We start from the raw sequence: 21,578 nt of genomic DNA on the forward strand, positions 1-21,578 counted from the left end.
AAGAAGAAGAAGAAGAAGAAGGTAAATCAGAATGAACTGGCAAACACTTGGAAGAACAAATTTCAGAACTCTTGCCCACTGGAAGATGTATGTACTGCTCCGAGCTGGATGCAATAAATCTGAAGGCAGGCTGTAATGGATACCCCAGCTAAGCAAACCTAGGAATGACATGGAAACCACAATGTAGTAATAATGCTGTTCCCCATCTATCTAGCCAGTGCTCAGTTAGCCATTGCAAGTCTGAAGCTGCACATTTACACACACACACAGAGCAGGTTGCTTGAACAGTCTGGAATTATGATCTGATTTTGTCTGGGAAACGACAATGACCACAAATAAAGGACAAAAATACACCAAGACCTAAAACCCACAAGAACAGTACTTCTCTTTTAGTGACCATTTTGGGGATGAAGCTGTTTATGTACTCATAAAACCTAATGCAAGGGTTTAAAAGATCTTTCATCCTATTTCCTGTCCTTTTAGATGGTATCTGAGTATGGGTCATTTCAGCTCTTCAAGCACAGACACTCTCAAATGTTTACAGCATCTTAACAGTATTTTCTTCTGTGACTCCTTGCTAGGGGATACAGGAATAGAAAGTGAAACAAAAGAACAGATTTTTTAAAGCTGAAAGTTGCCTCTTATTTGGACCTTACAGTTTATGGTTAGGTTCACAGACAAACCAGGTGTTTTTCATATAAAAGAAAACAGAAATAATGCATTTTAATGGAAGAAAACATTTGTGCTTAAACACATCTGTCTGTGCAGAAGATTGCAAAGAAAGAAAAACTACTTGGTGTTGCCTCAGCATGGAAGCATCTAGGAGATCTTCTGAGTCCTCCACTCAATGCTATTTACAATTTGTCCAAGAATGACAATCTCTCATTCATTTGGTTTTAAACTCTGGATCCTGGTAACACATTGGCTTCCCCACAAGTAAAACCTGATTATAAGTCATCATCTGCTATTTGAAGTGCACCAGGGAGATGTCAAAAAATCTGATATCTTTTTTTGCCACAGTTAACCTGTAACAGTTGCACCCCACCCAAATTGTATAACAGGAATCAAATCAGGACAGTTCAGAAGACAGAAGTTCTGCAGGGATTGGATCAGTGTTTTGAAATACAATTCCTGATGGGATACAACATACGCAGAGCTAAATGCACACACACACACAGAGAGTATGTCATTCTGTCTCAAGATAGCTAGGGAGGAAGAAAAGGAAAGTTTAATTATACTTGCATTTGACATTCCCAGAAAATGTGACACAGTGGTGGTGAAGGTGGGACGTGACAGACAAGTGAGGATGTGAGAAGGAACCACAAGCTCCAACTGTGAGCAGCGCTGATTTCACTGCAGGTCTGTACTAGAAGCCTGTTTCATTTTGTTTCTAACTTCATTATTATTTCTCCCTTCAAGGCCACTTTCAAGCTACACAGCAACAGATACTGGTGCATTTTCAGCCATCAACTCTTATTGCAGGAGACAGGGACGTCCCCATGCTCCCTCTGCCACCTCCCTGGGAAGCCATCAAGGTCCTCAACTTGGAGTCTTGTGCTTAAATCACAAGATGCATCCCTTTCTTCCCCAATACCCAAAAGCACAGCTACAGTTTGCAAATCCCTAATTGCTAGAAATAACATCGTTCCTCCAAATCCACGTGGAACAAAATATTTTCCATTATTCCTTTGATGAAGCCAGGCATGTGTTTCAAGGCTCCTGCTCTGAAGTCTAACAGCTTCTCCATGCCCTAGTTAGGTCAGACAGGGCCCCATTCATAGCTCATAAACGAGAGGAGGATTTACGATCCCCCTGACTCCACGGGACGAGCTGCAGGGAAGGCTCTTTCTGTGGGCAGAAGCAGATCCTTCAGCCCAAATGGCCAGAGGATGTGGGCTGGCTGCTCTTTGCTGCTAACTTTTCTTTTGGCTGCTGTTTTTTTTTTTTTTTTTTTGAGGCAGTACTTACTTTGGTGGCTCCTTCCTCCCTAGAAGCTGAATGGGGGCAGCAGGGTGTGAGGTTTCCTTCCCTTTGGAGCAGCTGCTCTTGGGATGGGCTCAGTGGGATTGGATGGGAAAACGCAGTTCAGCTGGGGAAGGGAGAAACACCCAGCCTGTGACTGGCTGTGGGGTGGGGCCATGGGCTCAGGGACAGCTGAGCAGGTGGTTTGGAGGCTGCCTGTGATGGCTGGAGAACTTCCAGGGCAACAGCACAGGGACCCCACAGGCGCTCACATCAGCAGCTTCAATGCTGACACATCGATCTGTCTCATATTTTATTTTCATCCTGATATAACTTGAGATCTGGAAACTGTGTGGCTTAAAAATAGGTGAAAATTGGCAAGCAGAGCCAAAGAGATGTCTCTGCAGATCTGGGAGGATGCTCTCCCACAGCAGGTTGCCTGCAGAAGGGTAGTGTAGCCACAGGAGTTGTCCCTTGAACCCACCAGGAGATGGAAATGGGAATAGATATTCCCACCAGAGCAGTTTTGGCTTCTTGGTCAAGTCAGGAGCAGTGGAATCACCTTCTGAGCACCTACAGGAGGCTACTGGCATTTCAGTCCCAGTTTTACACCTCCACTTTCTCAGTTCCCTCCTCTGTCATCCCCAGAATCTCTCTCTGCTCCTGCTCTCTCCCTGTTATTGCTCTGTCCTCAGTGGCCATCCCTGCACTTGCCTCCACTGGAGATTTAAAATCTGTGACTAAAAATTGGAAGGCAAACCCCAGACAGCTGGGATTCATAATAACTCGCATTTCTAAATGAAAAGTGAACTCGAAACCACATTTTTCATATATAAAGGCTGGGCAAAAAGAGCCCTTTTGACTGTTTAAAAACACGTTTTGGGTTAATGAGTTTGTTGATATCAACAAACTGGCATTTCTGATGGAAAAAGCCTTGAACAGCTTTAAGACACACATACACAGATGGTTTATACACCATGCAAGGGACTAAACCAAACGAAATCTCCCTAACAGCAAGACAGGGTTTTTATAAATGGCATTAAATGGATGCTCACTCATCCTTTCACCCCAGATAAGTGCAATGTCTAGTGGAGCGTTCAGCTGCAAAGTCCACCCGAGGAGATGTGCCTCTGCCCCCAGCCCCTGAGCCCAGACAGCAGGAGCAGGGGCCATTTTCCTCCAGAGGATGTGCTTCTGTGTGACTTCAGTGCAAAGAATTAACATTGGTCAGGTCAGACAGAAAACAATGCCAGGTTATTTTCTCCTTGACCAAAATTGGCCCCGTTCTCCTCCGGTCAATCTAAATCTGGTCTGCATTAAAATGTTAAAAGCCCTCCCCTGGAAAAAAAAATAAATCAATTATGCATGTGAGTAGATGAAGCAGGAAAGGGAGTCCAGAAGCTAAAGTCTTCATTACAATGGCACATAAAAATCACAGGAGAGGAGAGGGAAACGTCAGGAGCTGGCACTCTGGGAATGTGCTGTTGAGGAGGGGACAGGAGCAAGAAGTCCTTGCTGAACTGAACTGCTGCTTTCTTGTCCTGGAAGCACTGGCTGCAGAGAAGGAAACATGTCTTGCTAGCACATTGCCTGCTCACCGATCTGCCTTTCAGCACAGGAAACATATCCACTCACACTTTCTTTTAATGGCTGTCTTTCAACAGCTCCAAAGTTGTTCGACGTCGCTAAAATATTTGTAAGCAGAGCAAAGTGTGCTTTGGGGCTGTGCGTGAATTCTTTGTGAAGGGCTTACAGAGGAGCTAAATTAATCATAAACCATCTCTGCTTAATGCTAGTAGTTCATGTTCACGTAGTCCCTTCATCTGGATGGCTACACGAGGGTTTGGTGAGCCATCCGTGGGACCTTTGTGGTTACAGGCACGCAGATGAGTTTAGAGGCAGGAGCTGCAGACACTTCTTACTCAACACCTCGTCAATCAGGACCTCTGTCGTGAGGTAGGTGGCTCTCTGTCCTCACAGCCTCGCTGTGCCAGCTACAAGGGGCTGCTGTTGCCCCATTTCCCAGACAGACAAACTGAGGGCCACTAACTGGTGCCACAGCAGTGAGGGGAGCCAGACACCCACAGCCCCAGCAGAGCAGCGCTGCAAAGCTCTGCATCTCTTAGTTCTGATCTCTTATCATCTAATGTTGGGGCCTGCTGCTTACAGACCACATGCTGTTGCAGTCTGTGCCACAACTGCTTGTGACTTATTACTCACTCTTCTCAGAAAGCAGGTAGAAACTTTGTGCATCTGAGCACTTTAATCTCAATTACCGGTTGAAGTCGGCCCAGGTATTCACAGGTTTCAGGGGGAACTGACAGCCACACACCCACATGCACACAGAACTGAATGACACAAATTCTTTTTCTTCAGAAAGCAGCCTAACAACTGCTGTACAGCACAGACAAAAAACCCCAGATGCGGCCTTAATTAGATTTTCAGGAGACTACATCAGACCAGGTTGGTTATTTCACACAACAGCTGACAGAAATGTCCAGCCAAGAGGGACTTTTTTTTTTTTTTTTTTTTTTTTTTTTTTTTTTTTTTTTTTTTTTTTTTTTTTTTTTGTCTCTTTACAGATTCTGGTCTGCAAGGTCTGGTTGATTTTACCAGCCTTTGGAAGCACAGGTGTAGGAGAGCTTGCAAAACTTAGTCTTGCATAAGGACGTTGGTGGGTTGTTGAGTGTCTGACTCACCTTCTGGTTTCCTCCCATAAGTCCTGATCGTTGCTTTCTTTGCAGGTAGTTGAGTGCATGGGTTAAAAAAAATAAATGTACTAAAGACTGGGAGGCAACAATTCCTGGCTTTTGCCAATGACTTACTGTGTGACCTGGTAAAGTCACTTAGATGGGCTCTGAAAAAGAGAGGTGGCCCTGCCTCTCCATGTGCAAAAAGCCCTGTGAGTCTCTCACGAGCATCTAAATATTATCCTCTCTTATTTTTTATTTTTAGTTGACATTACACAAAAGCCAAGTTTTGCATCTCATGTTAGAAAAATAACTAAGACCAAAGAAAATTAAGGCTCTTGGATTTTCCTGCTCGGGGCTTGTTACAGCAGGTGGTCTCCAAAAGGTTTTGCGTTCCTGGTGGTCCCAGAATAGGGCTGTAAAGTCAGACTTCTGGTCTCATTACAGGACTTTTTTGGCTAATGTAGGGCTTGGCCTGAATCCCACTCCTCACTCAACACAGTGTGACCCTGCTGGGCAAATTTCAGCAGCACTCATCTGATTTAATGGCCATGGGCTGTGTTGTTTGACCTTAATATTGCCTAATGCAGGGATTTTCCTGGGCTGGGAGCAAGCCTGTACAGAATCTGAAATCAATAAACAAAGGAGACTGCTCTTAATTAGTGTTAAAAAGAAGAGAGAAAGATAAATATTCAGACCTCCACACAGCCAGGCATTTCGTTCATCAAATCCCCCAAATCCTCCTGCCAGTCCGAGCCTAACTGGGAACAGACCACCAGCCCAGTAAAGGTATACAGGGCAGCTCCAGCAGGAAAAAGGAACATGCAAAGCATCCCCTTTCAAAAGGATTTGGGAATATCAGTCTGGGCTTGCTCGGAGACGAACCCTTAAAACAAATCCAGTCCCACCACAAGCCTTTGCAGGACCAGCGCTGCCTGTGCTGCACGGACGAGGAGAGGATGGGGCGTTTCAGTGCTTATCAGTGCTCCACAGGGCTTTGGGAGGCTGGAATGACCCAGTGCCCTCAATTCCCAGAGCTGGAGGGTGGCTGGGCAGCCGGCTGGCGCGCCGGGGACAGGCGGGAGATGCTCCAGGCAGCGCAGTGGCCGAGGGTGTCACGCGGAGCTCTGGTGGCACCGTGGGGGACAGAGACGTTTCCTCATGCCCAGATGTTATTGCTGCTGTCAGTGGGATGCCCTGAGTGTGTACTCAGGGCTCACACAACAGGGGCTTGTTCTCTGCAGCCCCTGGGAGCTGCTGGGACCAAAATGTGAGGCGTGCTGCTGTGAGGAGGCGTGAGAAAAGAGTGGGGCCCTGCCAACCCTGCCCACACTGAGGGCAACGCCGTCACTTCTGTCTGAGATTAGAACCACTCACAAGCAGCCTTTTGTGGCTGCCCCCAGAAGGATTTCTGCAGCTTCCTAGAGGGATGGCCATCACCCATCTCCTGGGGGCTGCAGGTGTTACACCTAACGTGGCATTTCTGTGGGGTGCCTTCCCCGAGATGGGGGTGTGTGGTGCTTCGTGCTGGTTGGGTGCAAGACAAACACATCCAGGGTGCCTGAAGCATCCTGCTGGCCTTGAGATCAGCTGCACAGAGCATTCTGTCAGTTGTTTTGTGTACCTTGATGGCTATACCTTTCACTGGAGAAAATCACAGTCAGCGCTACAAATAACAGGTGGAAGCCATGACTGGCTAAAAAACTAATCTGAACAGGGCTTTATCCAACACTTTCTGTGATGCTGTGGATTTGCTGTAGTTACTGCAGTACTAATATAAACCTTAAGACACTACATGTCCCCTTACAGACTGTTACTTTTATAACTCGAGTGCAATCCCCACATCTCCCTATACTTCAGAATACCTTCACCACAGTACAAAACCAATTTTATTCCTCTTGGTGTACGTTGTTTTGCTGTCACCTGTCAGTGTTAGCCAGGGAGTGAAGCCCCATGAACACTCACACTCAGCAGTGACAAGTTCATCTTCCTCTCTGCTCTGATTTAGCCTTCTGGCTGATCAACACCCTCCCCTTTCACAGGTTCCCAGCAAGAAAGTCACTGAGAGACTTTTCCACCGTGAACAGCTGGCAGTGCACATGGCCAAGTGCTGCCAGACTGGGAAAGAGCGTCAGGTCTCCCCGGGGCTGGGGGGGTGCTGCTCTGTGGCTCACTGAGATGGAAAGTAGAGATTTGTTTCCTAGTGACCTCAAACAAGTCACTTCTATACCTTGTGCCTCTGCTCTTCTATTTGAAAAAACAGAGTAATTTTCAGGATATCCTTTGTAAATCACCCTGAAGTCTAAAAATGAAAAGTCTTGGTAGGAGATATTGGCATTATCACATTCCTCATCCTCTCCTGTCAGCCCATTCATCACCTTCCCTTTCCTCCCAGTGCTTCCCAGCACTTCAGGCTTCACCCACACCAGCACTGGGTGGGTGGCTGTCCTTACCCCCCTCTGGTGTCCCTCAAGGCTGGCACCAACCCCGCGTGCAGCACTGTCCCTCTATCACCAGCGATGCTGGGCTGCTGATGGGGCCAGCCCTCCCACCCCATGAAACAGTGATTCCCAGGGGCCAGAGGAGTCTCCCCTGTCAGGAGAGCATTGGGAAGCACCCCAAAATATCACAAGAACTGACTTACCACCGAGTCAAGGAACCGAATGCAGCACTCGAGCTCGGGTCGAGTTTCACAGAACTGCCGAAAGAGAAGCCTCCCGATCGGCTGCTTTTCACAAATGCTGCAGTAATCTCTCTCTAGAGGCAAGGAGGAGAAGAAGAGAAGCATGAAAATGAGAAGAGCTTTGTCTTCTGGATTGTTCAGGAGTTTAGAGAATTGCAAATGAGCGCAGAACTGTGACCTCAAATCGCAACAACATCCTTCTCCCCGCCACCACATTTCAGGTACCCACACACAAACATAATTAAAGGCTTTAAGGCTCAAATAAGAGGGGCTGAATTTTGTAGAACTCATTTTGGCAAAATCCAAAAGCCATGCAACTTTTATGAAAAAATAATTCCATATTTTTCTGCGGTGGAAATGTGTTCAAAGGCACTGGTGATGTTTGTGAGAATGTGGGGAGCAAATTACAAGACCTTGAAAAGTGAGTCATACATTAAAGGGCAGAAAAATTTGTAATTCGTGGAGACCTTCCTGGATGCTTTCTAGATACGCACTAAAGTGCCTCTAATCTCTGGAAATGCTCAGCTCACTCTCTGCTAAGCAATTATAGTACAAATTATGCATTTTCGAAGGTTTCAGAATTTCTGCTGTTTACTTGCTGAGCATTAAGGAATGGATGGAGCATATGGCATCTGGCTGGTTTCAGTTTCACACAGCACTCCTTACAGAACTGTATTTCCCCTTAAACTCCATGTTTAAATGCCACTCTGGTGCATCCAGCACCACCACTTGCAGTAAAGCAAAAGGTCCTTTAGCCATCGCAAGGACTAACTGCGGGAAAACAAGGGCGAAGGGCAGGCGTCATCAACTGGCACTGCACCAGCACAAATGCCAAGGGCTTGGGATATTTTTTCTGGTGAGAGCAGAAAATCCCCCAGCCTGCTTGGAACAGCAATGCTTGCTTGAGACACGTTATTCCTCTAGAAGCACACACATGTCAAACAACATACTGTGTTTCCTTAGACGTTCTTCTCACCACCCTCCTCGCTGCCATATGGCACTTGCTGTTATTATGGAAACAACCAGCTTCTAAACACATAACACAGCCCTGCAAACAGACATAGGAAACCCACACAAGTTGTCAGTGCCGTGGTTACTTCTCTTTTGGGCCTGGAGTGGCTCCTGCAATGTCTTTTCTTCCCCCTTTGCTTTGCTCCCCCGTGCCCTTCAGCTCTGGGCACTGCAGGGATGCAGCCACGTGTCTGTGATGGAGCTCACCTTTGCCATGGGGGCACCCAGCCAAAGGGCTCGCTTTTCACTGGTCCCTGGGGACCACGTTCTGCAAAACCAGGCCATCACAGAATCATGGAATGGTTTGGGTTGGAAGGGATCCTAAAGATCACCTCATTCCGTACCCTTGCCACGGGCAGCAACATCTTCCACTGGACCAGGTTGCCTGGAGCCCCATCTAACCTGGCCTGGAACACTTCCAGGGATGGGCAACCAACAGCTTCCCTGGGCAACTGGTGCAGTGCCTCAGCACCCTGTGAGTACATCTGTCCTGATCACAGAATGCTGTGTGAGGTGCTGGACTTGCTGCAGCGCAGCTGAGGGTCAGGAGGGCAGGAGCACCCAAGGCCTCCTCTCGTGGGAGGAAGGAGGGAGCCTGCCCAGTGCTGCACCCGTGTGCAAGTGGGGCTGTTCCTCAGGAGCTGGCCCCTGAACCACTTACAGGGTGGTCACTGGAGGCGTGGGTTGGGACCAGCTGAGCTGTGCTTTTAATTCAGGGTGGTCCTGCTCTTGTCTGGTCTTCTGAAGCAATCTGGGACAACATCATTTTTTTTCGCTGGCATTGCCAGTCCGTTTTGGATCAGGATATCACTCAATCTCTCCAGAAGACTGCAATGCTTTGATATTCTCTCGCAAGTAAAACTGGATTGAAATCAGTGTAGGCCCTACCTTGACCTCCGGTCTGTCTAACTATCAGCACCAACCCCGTGGCACTGGTTTGTTTGCATGAGCCGGAGCCTTCAGCTCGGAACATCGTGACACAGATCCACGTGGTAAGAAAGCCACTGGGCTGGCTGGGACATGGAGGAGCCTTGGGGGTGTCCTTGGGAGCGGTACAAGCTCGTGCTGCTTGACTGAGTAGCGCTCCTGGTGAGAAGGTAAGTGCTGAAGGGGTGTGCAAAGACAGGCAGTGCCAAGGGGAGCGGAGCAGCCAGGGAAGAGTCAGCAGATCCAAACGGCAGCTCACGATGCCCCAGAGGCCAGCACGAAGCTGAGCAGCTCAGGTGAGGTCTCCTGGGAGGTCTGGAGGTTTAATTATGTCTGTCTGATGATGCTTTCTGCTACCTTGACTAACTCTTGAGAGGGGAAGAATTAAACATTCGCCCTGCCTGCTCATGGGAGCACCCAATCCCTCCAGCAGCCCCAGCCCACAGCAAGGTTCCTCACACTAAACAAGCAGGGCAAAGACTGTGTCTGTACTTGTAACAGGAGTAAAACAGAAAGGAACAAACACTTTAATCAGCTGCCTTGCTCTATATTTTCTCTTGCACAGCACTATTTGATACACAGCGACAGCGCTTGTTGTACAAAACGCGGTTAGTTTATCAAAGCTGCCATGACAGGGTGACACTCAGTGCAGCAGAGGATGATCCTGTCACAAAAAGGGCCAGTGATGCCAGCTAAACCAGCGTGCAGATTGCACACCCATAGCTGCACTTCATAGCACAGCAGGAAAAGAAAACCAGCAGCTACACAATATGCCATGTGTGGATAAATGCACCATAAAGAAGACGTGAGCACAGACCTCCTCCTACGGTACAGAACTTGGCCAACACATGAGAAGGGTGACCCACTTGTAATGAGGAAAAAAAAGGAAATACCAGAAATAATCTCTGAAAACACAACAGCCAGAGCAGCTCCCTGGAGCCATCACTCTGTCATGTGCATGGAACTGCTGGATATACCACCACAGACAATAAATAGAGCAGGAAAACGCTTTCATTCCTTGTAGGTGACACAAACTATTTTCTTAGGCCCCGATCTTGCCGTTGGCCTCGCTAAAGTCAGCTAAAGGAGTCTGTGCTCAACTAATTCTCGGGATGCAAAGACTGAGAAAGAAAAACATCTCTCCCAGCTGAAGCTGAGAAAAGGAGTGGATAGTTTTGCTAGAGTAAGGAAAGCAGGAGTGTTTGAACAGCGTGCTGCACCCCAGGGACGTGGCCGAAGCCCCCCGAGCCGTGCTCAGGAGCTGCTGCAGGAGGGCAAGGAGGGAGAGCAGGAGGGCCAGGGGGCTCGCTGGGGCTGGGGCTGTGTCGCTCTCGCTCTGCCTGCCAGCAAAAATATCCACCCAGCTTCAAAAGTTTAAAAAATAGAGGGAATGATTTCCTGAGGAAATGGAAATGTTAAACACTTGGAAGTGAAACCATATGCTTATGATGATGAAGTGTAACTAAAACAGCTCCGAGAGCGATATCTTTGGTAGCCAGACCCTACTGCTTCAGTGAAATCCTGTTTAACACCTGCAAAGTCACCCAAAACGGGGGTGAAAAGCTGGGTGGGTCAAAGCCCTGGGAAAGCAGACACTTCTCACTGACGCCAAGCTCTTCATTTAGAAAACATCGCTGGCAAACAACATGCACATGCAAGTGAATTCTTCATCGTTCTAACACAGTAACAACACAGATAATTATAGAAAAAGTATTACAGAAAACGCCGTCATAAACATCCATAAGATAAATAAAGATAAATAGTGTTTAATCTAAATTCTAATGATTCATTTCCCCCTTTACTTCATAGCTTATGTATTGAAATACTAATTTCTTAGAGCACCCAGCACTGACAACATATCAAAATAGTTACACCTGCCCAGAATACTCCATCACCATTCAAAGCCTATGGCCAAATCTGTTCCCCAACAGATACCCTGGTAAGGTTTAGAAAAAGATCTGAGCACATGCCTAGGAAAAATAATCCTATTAGTAAAATTCCATACTGATCACATATACCACTGATGAAGTGAAAAACGCCACACAGGGTAATGAAAGCTGTTGATGACAAAATCTCTGACTTTCAATTGAAATGGGGGGAAATCTAATATTTGAATTAGATAAAAACCACCCTGTGCCTTGTGAAGGTTTTTTTTGTCCAAATGTCCCATTTAAATACCTTGCATTTTTTGGCTGGCTCAAAGTACCACCTTAGCCATTTTGGAGATAAACAGTGGCCTGCAGAGAGCCCAGGTCCGCCCTCCTCTTTCACATCTGCAATATACCTGGGGGTTTTGGTGGGTTAGTGCTGAGCTACAAAACTGGGTGATGACTCTTGGCTGAAAACCAGCCTTTTCTGATATTCAGTGTAACCTGCAGGTGTCTAAGTGAGACTGCTATAAAAAGTTGCACTTCTGCAACTCATTCTGAAGGGTTGCTAATCCAACCCCTGCAGTCAGCTGGTGAGGCTTCCTCCTGAACATGTCTGTGGGGAGGGATGAGCTCAGTTTAAATCTCACTTTTCTGGTCTACAAGAGCCAGGAACATCTTTTTGGCTTTTTAGCCATTGCTGGTGAGGCCAATGATTGTACTTCTGTACTATCTATTAAGTAGCATTTTATTTTCCAGCATACTGGAATCCCAAGAGAAGATGTTTCAAAGAAATGCATGGAGAATGGCCAAGAAGACAAGCACCATGCTGCTGCACGGGAACATTTGGTCTCTCTATCCTTCTCTGCTATCTTTGGCATTAAATCAGCCTGGAAGAAAACTAAGATCCAAGTGCAATGTAATTCTGCTGCCTGAAAAAACAAACAAACAAACAAAACACATAAACCCAGAAAACAACAACAACAAAACCCCACAAGCAAACCAAACAAATCATCTTCAACATCCAAAAACTCCAAAGAGGATCTAGGAAGACTTAACTGTTCATTTCCTGCTGATGCTCAATGGCCCAAGACAAGAACTCATCTTCCCCCTCACTGTTTTTTGTCTTTAAGGTGAATCAAAGTCTTTTAGATGTTGTTCCAAGTCCATCATTTGTCTGCTGCTCTCTTCCTCTCACTTGCTTTGGTCCAGAACAACAAAACCCACACCAAATTTGGTTTAAGCCCAAATCTGAAACCACTTCTGAGCTTTTTTGCCCATCTCTGCCTTCTTCATGTCAGCTCCCTCAGAGGGGCACACAATGCAATGGAGGGCAAGGGCAAGAACTAAAAGCAAGATTAAAAAATATGCAGCACAACTGAACTGAACAGATTCTCACAGCCCATCATACACTGTGCACTTGCAGCAATTTCCTTCTTTTTGTCAAAAAAAAAAAAAAAAGAAGGCCAAAGCCTTTAAAGTTTGCAGAATTGCTTTGTGTCCAGTCAGAGCACTAATGGAAAACAAATTGCATCTTTAAACACTGAATAACCCCATTTAGAGCTATATTAATATAAATGCATTTTTCATTTAAAACCAGCAATTCTAACAGTGGTGCTTATAAAGATGTCTTATAATTTACTGCTGCTCTTCTCCAGCCAAAAGTGGAATTACCACTTTCTACGTATAAACTTAATAAACAGCACACACTAAACTGCCTAGTCTTTCAGGCTGATGAAAGTTGCTTCTTATCAAAGGTTCCTTTGTGGGTGCTTTAAAAGGATTTAAATTGCTTTGATTGCATTATTAACAGTGTCTGTGTTGCTCTTGTATTTCAGAATAATCTGGAAAGCTGGAACATCAGCTCTTGCATTCTACAAAAGGCAGTTTTCCATCTCTAACAAATGCACTTCAATAGAAAAGATAATCCCTGTGTTCAAAAGCAAGACCCCAAGATGGGTCGTGTTAACACTTCTGTAGACCCACTTATTACCTTCTTATTCTTCCTACTTTTCAATGGTTTTCAGCCCTGGAGGTGTCATGGCCAGTCAGGACTTCATGAACTTTGCTGGGAACCCATGTACGTGCAGTGAAAATCGTATCAGGTTTCTCTCCTGGAGAAAGTGCCAACACAGGACCCTTTCTGATGAAGAAATGTGGATATTGCTGCTCAAACTGTAGAACCTGAGCAAGCAGAGTAACGCAGCAAGGGATCTCTTTCTCAGGGTGCCTGCTTGGGAACGTTGCAGGAATGGGTTGAAGCAACAGGAGAGAAATTTCCCGGTTGTTTTGCTTTGGGTTTTTTTTGGTGTTTTGTTTTTCAGTTTTTGTTTGGGTTTTTTTGTTTGTTTTGTTGTTGTTGTCGTTTTTGGCTTTGCTGTTGTTGTTTTGTTTGGTTGGTTTTTGTTGTTGGTGGTTTGGGGGGGGGGGTTGTTTTTTAAGATGGAAACCCGTTGTGTAGATGCTGAGGACTCTCCACTTGCCCGGTCTCCAGCAGTGCATTTAAAAAGTGAGGCAAACCAGATGGTTAGAGAACACAAGGCAGGAATAAAAATGTCACATTTCAGCTCATTGAAAAATTCCTGGGAACCGTGGCAGCAAGCGATGTTCTAAAAGCCCGATCCAAGCATCCAGGCTCCCGTGGGAATCCCGTTACCAGCACAACTAACATTGTGTGCCCTGCAGACCTCAGTGGCAGGCTGTATTCATCAGATGGGGCTAAAGGCACTGCCCTCCTCGCAGCAGCGTGGCCAGAAGGAGCACAGAGCAGTGTGTGAGCCCGCAGTGCTGCTGGACAGCCCTGGGGCTCCTCGCTATTTCCTTGCAGTGCAAACTCCCGGAGCGGAAATTCAGTCCAAGAGAGCACAGCAGAGCCTTTTCATACATCAACCACTACACTGCTCCAGAACTTCACCTGGCACTTCACACAGATTAAAAGGCACGGTGTAGCCTCTGTCCTGGGGAGTGTTTACCTTGGCAGGCCCGGAGCCCTGCAGGTGCCGGCCGGGAATTCCGAAGCCAAGGGCTGGGATGAAGTTCTCTTGCTGGGGGCAAAAGCGCGCTCTCTCTCCCACCGTAAATATTTCATCTGCTTGCTTTATTTTTAATAAAATCCGGAAATTGTGATGACTTATGACGAGATAATGGCCTGAGAGATTCCTTATTCTAAACAGCCAGCTCGTCCCGGTCTGCAGTTCAAACCAGGCCTTCATGGCTGCAGAAAGCTCAACACCTGACATAGGAAGTCCTGGGGGAGAACACATTTTTTGCCCTTGGTCGATTTTTTCTCCTTTGAATTTAGGAGTTCCCACAAAATACTTGGAGCCCCTCGTCCATGCTGTTCCAGCAAGCGTTGTTTTGGCACTGACTATCCAAGTTTAATTAATTAAAAATACAAATGCAATCAAGCTTACTTGAGACAATGGAACTACCCCGAGCTGGTTTTAAGTCCTGCCAACTTAATTTTCTCTGCTTGTCAGCTGTCTTTTTTAAAACAAACAAAATTTAATCTCCTGATTATCGAACATCTAATGTAATTATTCAGATGCAGACAGTGTTTGCTTTGTATAACTTTCCTTATTTCCACTCTTTTCATGTTGTTAGGCTACAGGGATAAACTCCACACATCACAGCAGCATTACACTGAAGATGGAAAGAGTCCAAACCTTAGAGCTGGACCGATAGGGAAAAAATGTTTGGAGAATGTTGCGACAGATTCGCAGTTAAACACACTTCAGTGATATATATGGCTCTTCTGATTTGTTTTCTGAAAGCAGCTGTATTGAAGCTCGCTCATGGAATTCTATTTGAAAGTCAAATCCCACAAACAGTTGCATAAATATGCTTGCACTTGAACCAGAACGCGTTTGTGGCTCTGCTGATTTTGGACAAAGATTTTGGCAGGAGGGAATAACAACCCACCCACCCACCCACCCTTTTTGGAGCAGCAGCAGGAGGATCAGACCAGATCCTGTGAGCTCAACATTGTCACCACACAGAAAAACACGAGTGGGGTGCAGGGCCTGGGGAGGGACCCTCAGCTCTCTCAGAGGAGACATTTGGTCACCCTGCCCTGTGCCAGGAGCGCAGTCAGACAGCAAGGAGAGAATGCCCTGCCCTGAGACCAGGCTGCTCGCCAGCGGAAGAGAAATCCTCGCCCTAACGAAATCTGAGTTACTCTGCTGAGTTATTCCAGCCCTCCCCAGCCACTCTGGGTATCTTCTAAAAGTTACTGGTTCAGCCAACAACATCCTTTCCATTTGGGTCACTGACCCCAGTGCTCAAAGGCAGGCTGCAGATGCTGCAGGGTCAAGAGTAGGTGCAGCAGGAGAAGATGGAGCTTGCCATTAATGCTTGAGCCTCTCTAGATCACAGAAGCAAAAATTTCTTGTGTGAAGTGACGGGGTGCAGGGAAAGACAAAAAATAATTGCTACAAATAATGAAGACGATCTTTAGGCCTGCTGAAACCACAGAATCACAGGATCTTCTGAGCTGGAAGGGACCCACAAGGATCATGGAGTGCAACCCTTAAGCGAATGGCCCATAGGGGGATGGAACCCTGGACCTCGGAGTTATTAGCACCTGAATGGATGAGATTCCCATCAATTCCAGTGGATCAAGCCTGGTTTTCCCACCTCTGTCAAGCACAAGTCACATGAATAAACCACTGAGTCTGTCTCTCAGTTCCTCAGCACCAGCACGACAGTGGAAATGCACGGGCCAGGATTAATCGCCAGGAAATCTGGATCATGAATGTGCAGTGGGAATGTTTGAAAAGCTTCTTTTCAACTGAAATTGTTAGGCACCAGGTTCTTAAAACACATCCTTTCTTTTCCATTTGGTTGCCAGTTGGAATAACAGTATGTAGAAAGGGAACTAAAAGCAAAATAGGGCAGGGAGACAGACTGACTGGCTGACAGACAGACAGACAGACAGATGGGCAGGTGTGTAACACTTCCAGTCAAAAAAAAAATCACATTACTAGTAGTAAGCTGGTTTCCATTCCCATAAATGACACTCAAAAAGCACACTGCCCTGGATCAGTGCCTTTGGTGAGGTTTCCTGAGCACAGTGCCTTCGTGGCTGCTCACAGAGGTACCCAGGGCATGGTGGGTTTCCAAACTGCTTCACACTGATCACAGAAGATGCTCCACCACCACAATTTCCCAGCACTCTAACGTGGGACTTGTGCAGCCCCAGGGGAAGGGCTGCCCACACAGTCATCCTGACCACCACCTCCGCTAGAAAAGGAGTTTATCTTCTTAAAGGACTTCCAACAATGTCTCTGTGGCAAAGCCAGGGGAATGGAAAAAAAAAGAAATACCTCAAAGAAATATGAAAGCTCACCTCAGAAACGCCCTGGGAAATTTGGGGAACAAACACTTGGTTGTTCTCATTTTGTTCTGCTTTGGATGGGAAGGACAGAACCGGGTGATTTGCTCCCAAAGACAGCAGCTACTGACATTTTTTCACTTGGAACCTTCACGTCTAGTCCGAAAGATTTTAACTGAAGCACCAAACGTACTTTCTGTCTAGTGCTGTTATTTAGACTGGTGAAATTCTGGGTAACACTCGCTGAAAGAAAATTTCAGTAAAAAGTTGCGAATTGAATGTTTAAGGTTATGAAATCTACAGGGCTGTTGCTGTTGTACATAGCACAAAATAAACACCTCGGTGCCAGGAAACCAACGGAGACATCTTGTGAATCGCTTTCTCAAGGCGAAAAGACTTCTGCAAAACCACTCTCTGACTTCCAAAGCAGCCCAGGTAGAAAGTGAAGCAGCTGTCAGGACTAGACTTTTAGCAGGTCAGTAAGATGGCAGAATGCAGAGAGCCACCAGCACTCGCTCTGTGAGCGAATATTTAAGCAGCACACGTTACTCCCAGGCACAGAGTAAAACTATTCACAGGGATTACTTACTCTGCATGCTGTTCAATACTCACTGCAAGTCCTAAGCATCTCAGCCCTTTTATTAGTGACTCCTCTAACAAAATACTAGAGGCTATTAGTTGTTACTTCATTGCTGAATTTTCTTGGTTTTCCGCCTGGTGTTTTGAAACCCCAAACCTCAAGTACAACAAAACTCCACACCGGTAAAACTCCACTTATTTTATGAGTGTTTGTCAATTCCAGCCTTCAAAAAAATTGCAAAATAAGCTCAACCACCAACCTTAATAATCACAGAAAATAATACACTGAAAAATATAATCAACCCTCGCCAATTTGAAGGGTATCACTGACCTCTGACAACACTGCTAAATTACCACTTAACTGGATATTTTGCTCAGCTACAAGTGGTTTATTTGTTATAATACAGACACTGAGTTTGCACTGGTTTATACTGACAGGCTGATTTCACTGCCTGCTGAGTGACAGCCCCCTCTGAGTGGGCGTGAAGGAGCTGAGCTGCTGAGTAAAATTGATAGGAGAGGTGGGAAAGAGATTTTAAAGTCATTTAGAAACACAAATGCACTGAAAGGAACTTGTACAAAAGGGTATTGCCAACGGAAAGTATTTTTTCCTCCTTGACAGAAGTCTGCAGCACCAAGGACCATTTCATACCAAATCATTGCAATGGATGCAGAGAGTGTGGCAGGTCGTGCCCAGACACAAATAAACCATGAACAGTCGTACTTAGGTCTACAAAAAAAGGCAATTTTTGAGTGAACTTCCACTTTATTCTTATGAAAACTAGGTTGTCATAGGGAAATTACCCAAGAACTTTGGCAGTTTTAAAGGTTATTCTAATGTTTGTATTTTTCCAGTTTATCTCCTTTTTTTTTTCTCCTGTTATTTCTCAGTTTAGTTTCACACTGTCATACGAAAAACATCTTACCCTTGAATTGTTTTTTTTTCCCCTGTAACATTTTGTTTCCTGCATTTCAACAGACAGCCACAAATATTCAGCAACACAAAATAATGGTGCTCAGATCTGCAGAACAAGAAGCCCAGTCTGTCACCTCCAAAGCTACTGAAAGGATTTCAGTGCACAGCAGACAAAATGAACAGGAACTTCAGCAAGGGTTGCCTCCCTCGTGAGTAGTGACACGGTATTTAGATGCTGACAAAAAAAAGTCGAACATTTTACTTCTCACTTGGAAGAGGATATTTCAACATTTGAAGAAATGCATGAATAACTGAGATCCTAATGCTTGTCTGAAGAGTTCCCAGCACCCTTCCAGACAGGTGCTGATCCACCAAGACACTGCTGCACTCAAGCATATCAACAGGAGGTCTGCACACACTGCTTCATAAAATAAGCAGAGTATTAAAAAAACTACTGAAATCTGATAAACTCATAAACTTCTCCACCAGTGACACATGGCAAGGAGTAGCTCTGGTGTGGTAAGAGCAGCATCATAACTGGGTGCCATCAGCCCTTCGAGAAACCTCTCCTCAAGCTGTTCTGGTCAGGAATGTACAGGGAGTTGGGGTGGGTGAGGCTAAAAATAAGAACTCTGCAACAGCTCCCACTGCCTCTGAACAGCTGGGTGACGCTGCCTTCTCCGTGTGGAGCATCAGCTCTGTGTCCATCAGTGTGAGCAGGTGCTCAGGGATGGTGAAAGGACCACTGAGGGGGCAGCCACTTAGATTTGCCCTTTCAGTTCCACCAAGCAGAGCAGCCTGTGCTCGTAGCTTCCTGCTGAGCTCCAGCATGGAGAGGGTAGATGCTGTATATGGCTTTTTGGTGCTCAGGTGTTTGGAGCAAGCTGTGGCTTCACCAGCAACATTCCATGTGCCATAGCTAGGCTGCTCCTGTTACTTCATTCATCAGTCCAGCAGCTGGGAGGAGTTCACAAAGTATGGAAATGCCATGTGCAATTATCCCCTTAGAGATGTGCAGGTTCTCCTATGAAAGTGAGAGAGGGGAACACCGAGTCCAGTGAGCTTGGCTGGAAGAGAACCATCAGCTAAGGGTTAAGAGCTACACTCCCAGCACTGAGGTGCACTGTCTTCTGGGTCCTCAGCCCAGGAACTCTACAGAAGACAGGGATTTCCTCTGCAGCAGACACATAAAATGTGCTTCTCTGAAGGGAAAAGGGGAAAAGGCACGGAGAAGAAGAGCCACATGGCTGATGTGAAAGGAAAGCACGCTTGCAACGACACCGAAACATTAGGGGCATTGTTCGAGGGCAGTTCATCCTTGCAAAAATATTATCCTCGTCTCCATGCCAAGGGCGGTGAAAGTATGGGCTACTTGCCATGGAAGTGCTGGGGATTTAGGCTGGACCTGTCATGGGGCTTGTTTACTCTCTGCGCCCGACGGTTCAGACACACTCAAGCGTAGTGTTCACGTCTTGGCAGCAGCTTCTCATTCATGCATTTTCCCCTGCTCCCCTTTGAGGAGTCTTCCTCCTCTGACACTGCAGTGGTTGAAATTTCATTGCTGGCTGAGAAAACTAGCACTGATTAATTTCATCCTACTTGCATGGAAGGGGTAAAGTATGCAGGTCTCCAGCCAGGGACAAGGAAATCCCTGCTGCTTACATGCCACATGGAATAAGCAGCCCATGGTTGAGGCCATTGGACTTCAACAGTCTTCATTCCACCGGCAGGAAAGGAGCAATTATCCGTAGCAGCATGGGGAGCAAACAGGAAGTAATGCAACACATTCACTTTTGAGCACAGAATATTTTGTTTTTTACAAGACATGATATCCCACAAGGAAGAATTCAGCCGGGGCGTCGCGTCGACGCACCCCGAATTATTAAAGGAACGTGATTGAGGTTGCAGAGCTGAGCCTCAAAACCTCGGAAAAAGCTGAATTAAAGCTGCAGGCTGGTGCAGCCTGAATGCCAGTCCTGACTGGCAGTGCGTGCGTTCTGGTACAGTCTTTAATTACATCACTGCAAACTGCTTTTCCCCCGGGACCCTTCCCCCATTCCGAGCACAGAACGGACAGTGCTTCCTTAATGAGCAGCTCTTCAGAACCTCCTCCTCCTCTGCCCTGCTTCAATGGGTGGCCCTGCACTGGATTTACTGCACACAGGCAGGCCTGCTCTGAGCACGGTGAGTCATTTCCCCGTGGACCTTGCTGTGACATTCTCCACGGCAGCCTCGGAATCCTTCACACGTATTCACGGATCTATTTGCACCCCACCTCTGGGAGACAGAGTCCAGTCTTACAGATGGGGAACTCAGAGATAATAAAGATGGAGGTAAAAAGTATCCACTGCCCAGGGTGGCTTGATCTGCTGTGTATTTCAGCTTATATGCCATTTATATGCCATTCCCTTTTTCCATTATTTTCAGTTGCAGATGTTTGTAACCAGGACCCAAAAATCTCAAGGTAACTACAACTACTCAAAAAAAAAAAAAAAAAAAAAAAAAAAAAAAAAAAAAAAAAAAAAAAAAAAAAAAAAAAGAAGAAGAAAAAAAAGCATAATTAGAGGCCAACTGTGAAAAACTAATTTCAAGTGACTTGTCTGTCATCTCATAAGATCTATCCCTGTCCAGTTCCCTAGTGTATTATTCAATCACTTTGGCTATGAGACCATTTTCTTTGATGCTGCAAATCCCCTTTTAAATTTATCACACACCTTTTACCCCATGCAATAAATGAGTCAGTCATTCTATCCTCTTTTATTAGAAAACCCAGTTCCATTCCCAGACTAACTCAGGCTTTTGAACTGACTGCATTAGGGCTCCTGGGGAAGAAAATTAAGCATTTGATATTTACAGGAATATGAATTTAGGCTGCACAGGCAGCCTTAATTCAAAATTTATTTTAGGTGCTCGTTGTTTCAACACATATTTTTGCATGTTTAATTTCCTAAGCTTTCAAGGAACTGGAAAACTGAAGGGAAAAAAAATGTTGTGGACCAAGAGAAGGTCTCACTAATTAGGAAGAGCTCACACAAAAGGCTGGGAACTTTGAACTGCTAACTCGAAGAATTTCCTTTTATCACAGCTTTTCCCGAGCTTTTTCCAAAGTTTTCTTTGAGACAAAAACTCCATCATGATGACTCTCATACTGACACCTATACCAGCAGAGCTGACACAGGGATGTCAGGGTATCCCTTTGTGCTGCTGGGAGAGGAGCTGTAAATTGTGTCAGCTGATCCTCCTCTGTTCCAGGGTCTCTGTGGACTGGGACTCCCCATGTTTTTTCTTTCACCTTCCCTCCCTAACTTTCTGCCATCTTTCCCAGCAGTGCTGCTGCTCCGTTCTAGTTCCTCTAAGACAAGAAACTTCCCTCCACTTCTACAGTAAATCTCAGCCTTTCTGGATAATGGGTCCCAAGTCCCCCACCCATCTGATCCCAGGACTTGTTCTACACAGGAAGGATCACACGCAGCAGTACAAGCGGGGTATGGATTTACAACATACCAGCAGCTCAAGAAAAAGAAAAAACGTACCACAGAAAACATCCAGCATGGAAAATTTCAGTCTACCTAACTCTGGCAAAATCTTCCTCTTATAATGTGCAACATTA

The 21,578-nt window shown here is 46.0% G+C and overlaps 1 protein-coding gene across 3 annotated transcripts in view; it reads right to left on the reverse strand.

Moving 5' to 3' along the window:
* GRK5 (G protein-coupled receptor kinase 5) overlaps window positions 1-21,578 on the reverse strand; it is a 147,425-nt gene that overhangs the window by 42,290 nt on the left and 83,557 nt on the right. For 2 of the 3 annotated variants that reach the window (XR_003572010.1, XM_027890878.1), the window contains exon 3: window positions 7,297-7,409. Coding sequence is in view for 1 of the 3 variants with exons in the window: in XM_027890878.1 (XP_027746679.1) it covers window positions 7,297-7,409 (113 nt within the window). In the remaining 2 variants the exon portion in view is untranslated. Of the gene's footprint in view, window positions 1-7,296; window positions 7,410-21,578 lie in introns of those variants that run through there. The other variant, XM_027890879.1, reaches the window with a different exon arrangement.

Source organism: Empidonax traillii, unplaced genomic scaffold, assembly GCF_003031625.1.
Source record: "Empidonax traillii isolate 1590-97213 ecotype Southwest subspecies unplaced genomic scaffold, ASM303162v1 scaffold301:size691294, whole genome shotgun sequence".
Taxonomy (NCBI): Eukaryota; Metazoa; Chordata; class Aves; order Passeriformes; family Tyrannidae; genus Empidonax; species Empidonax traillii.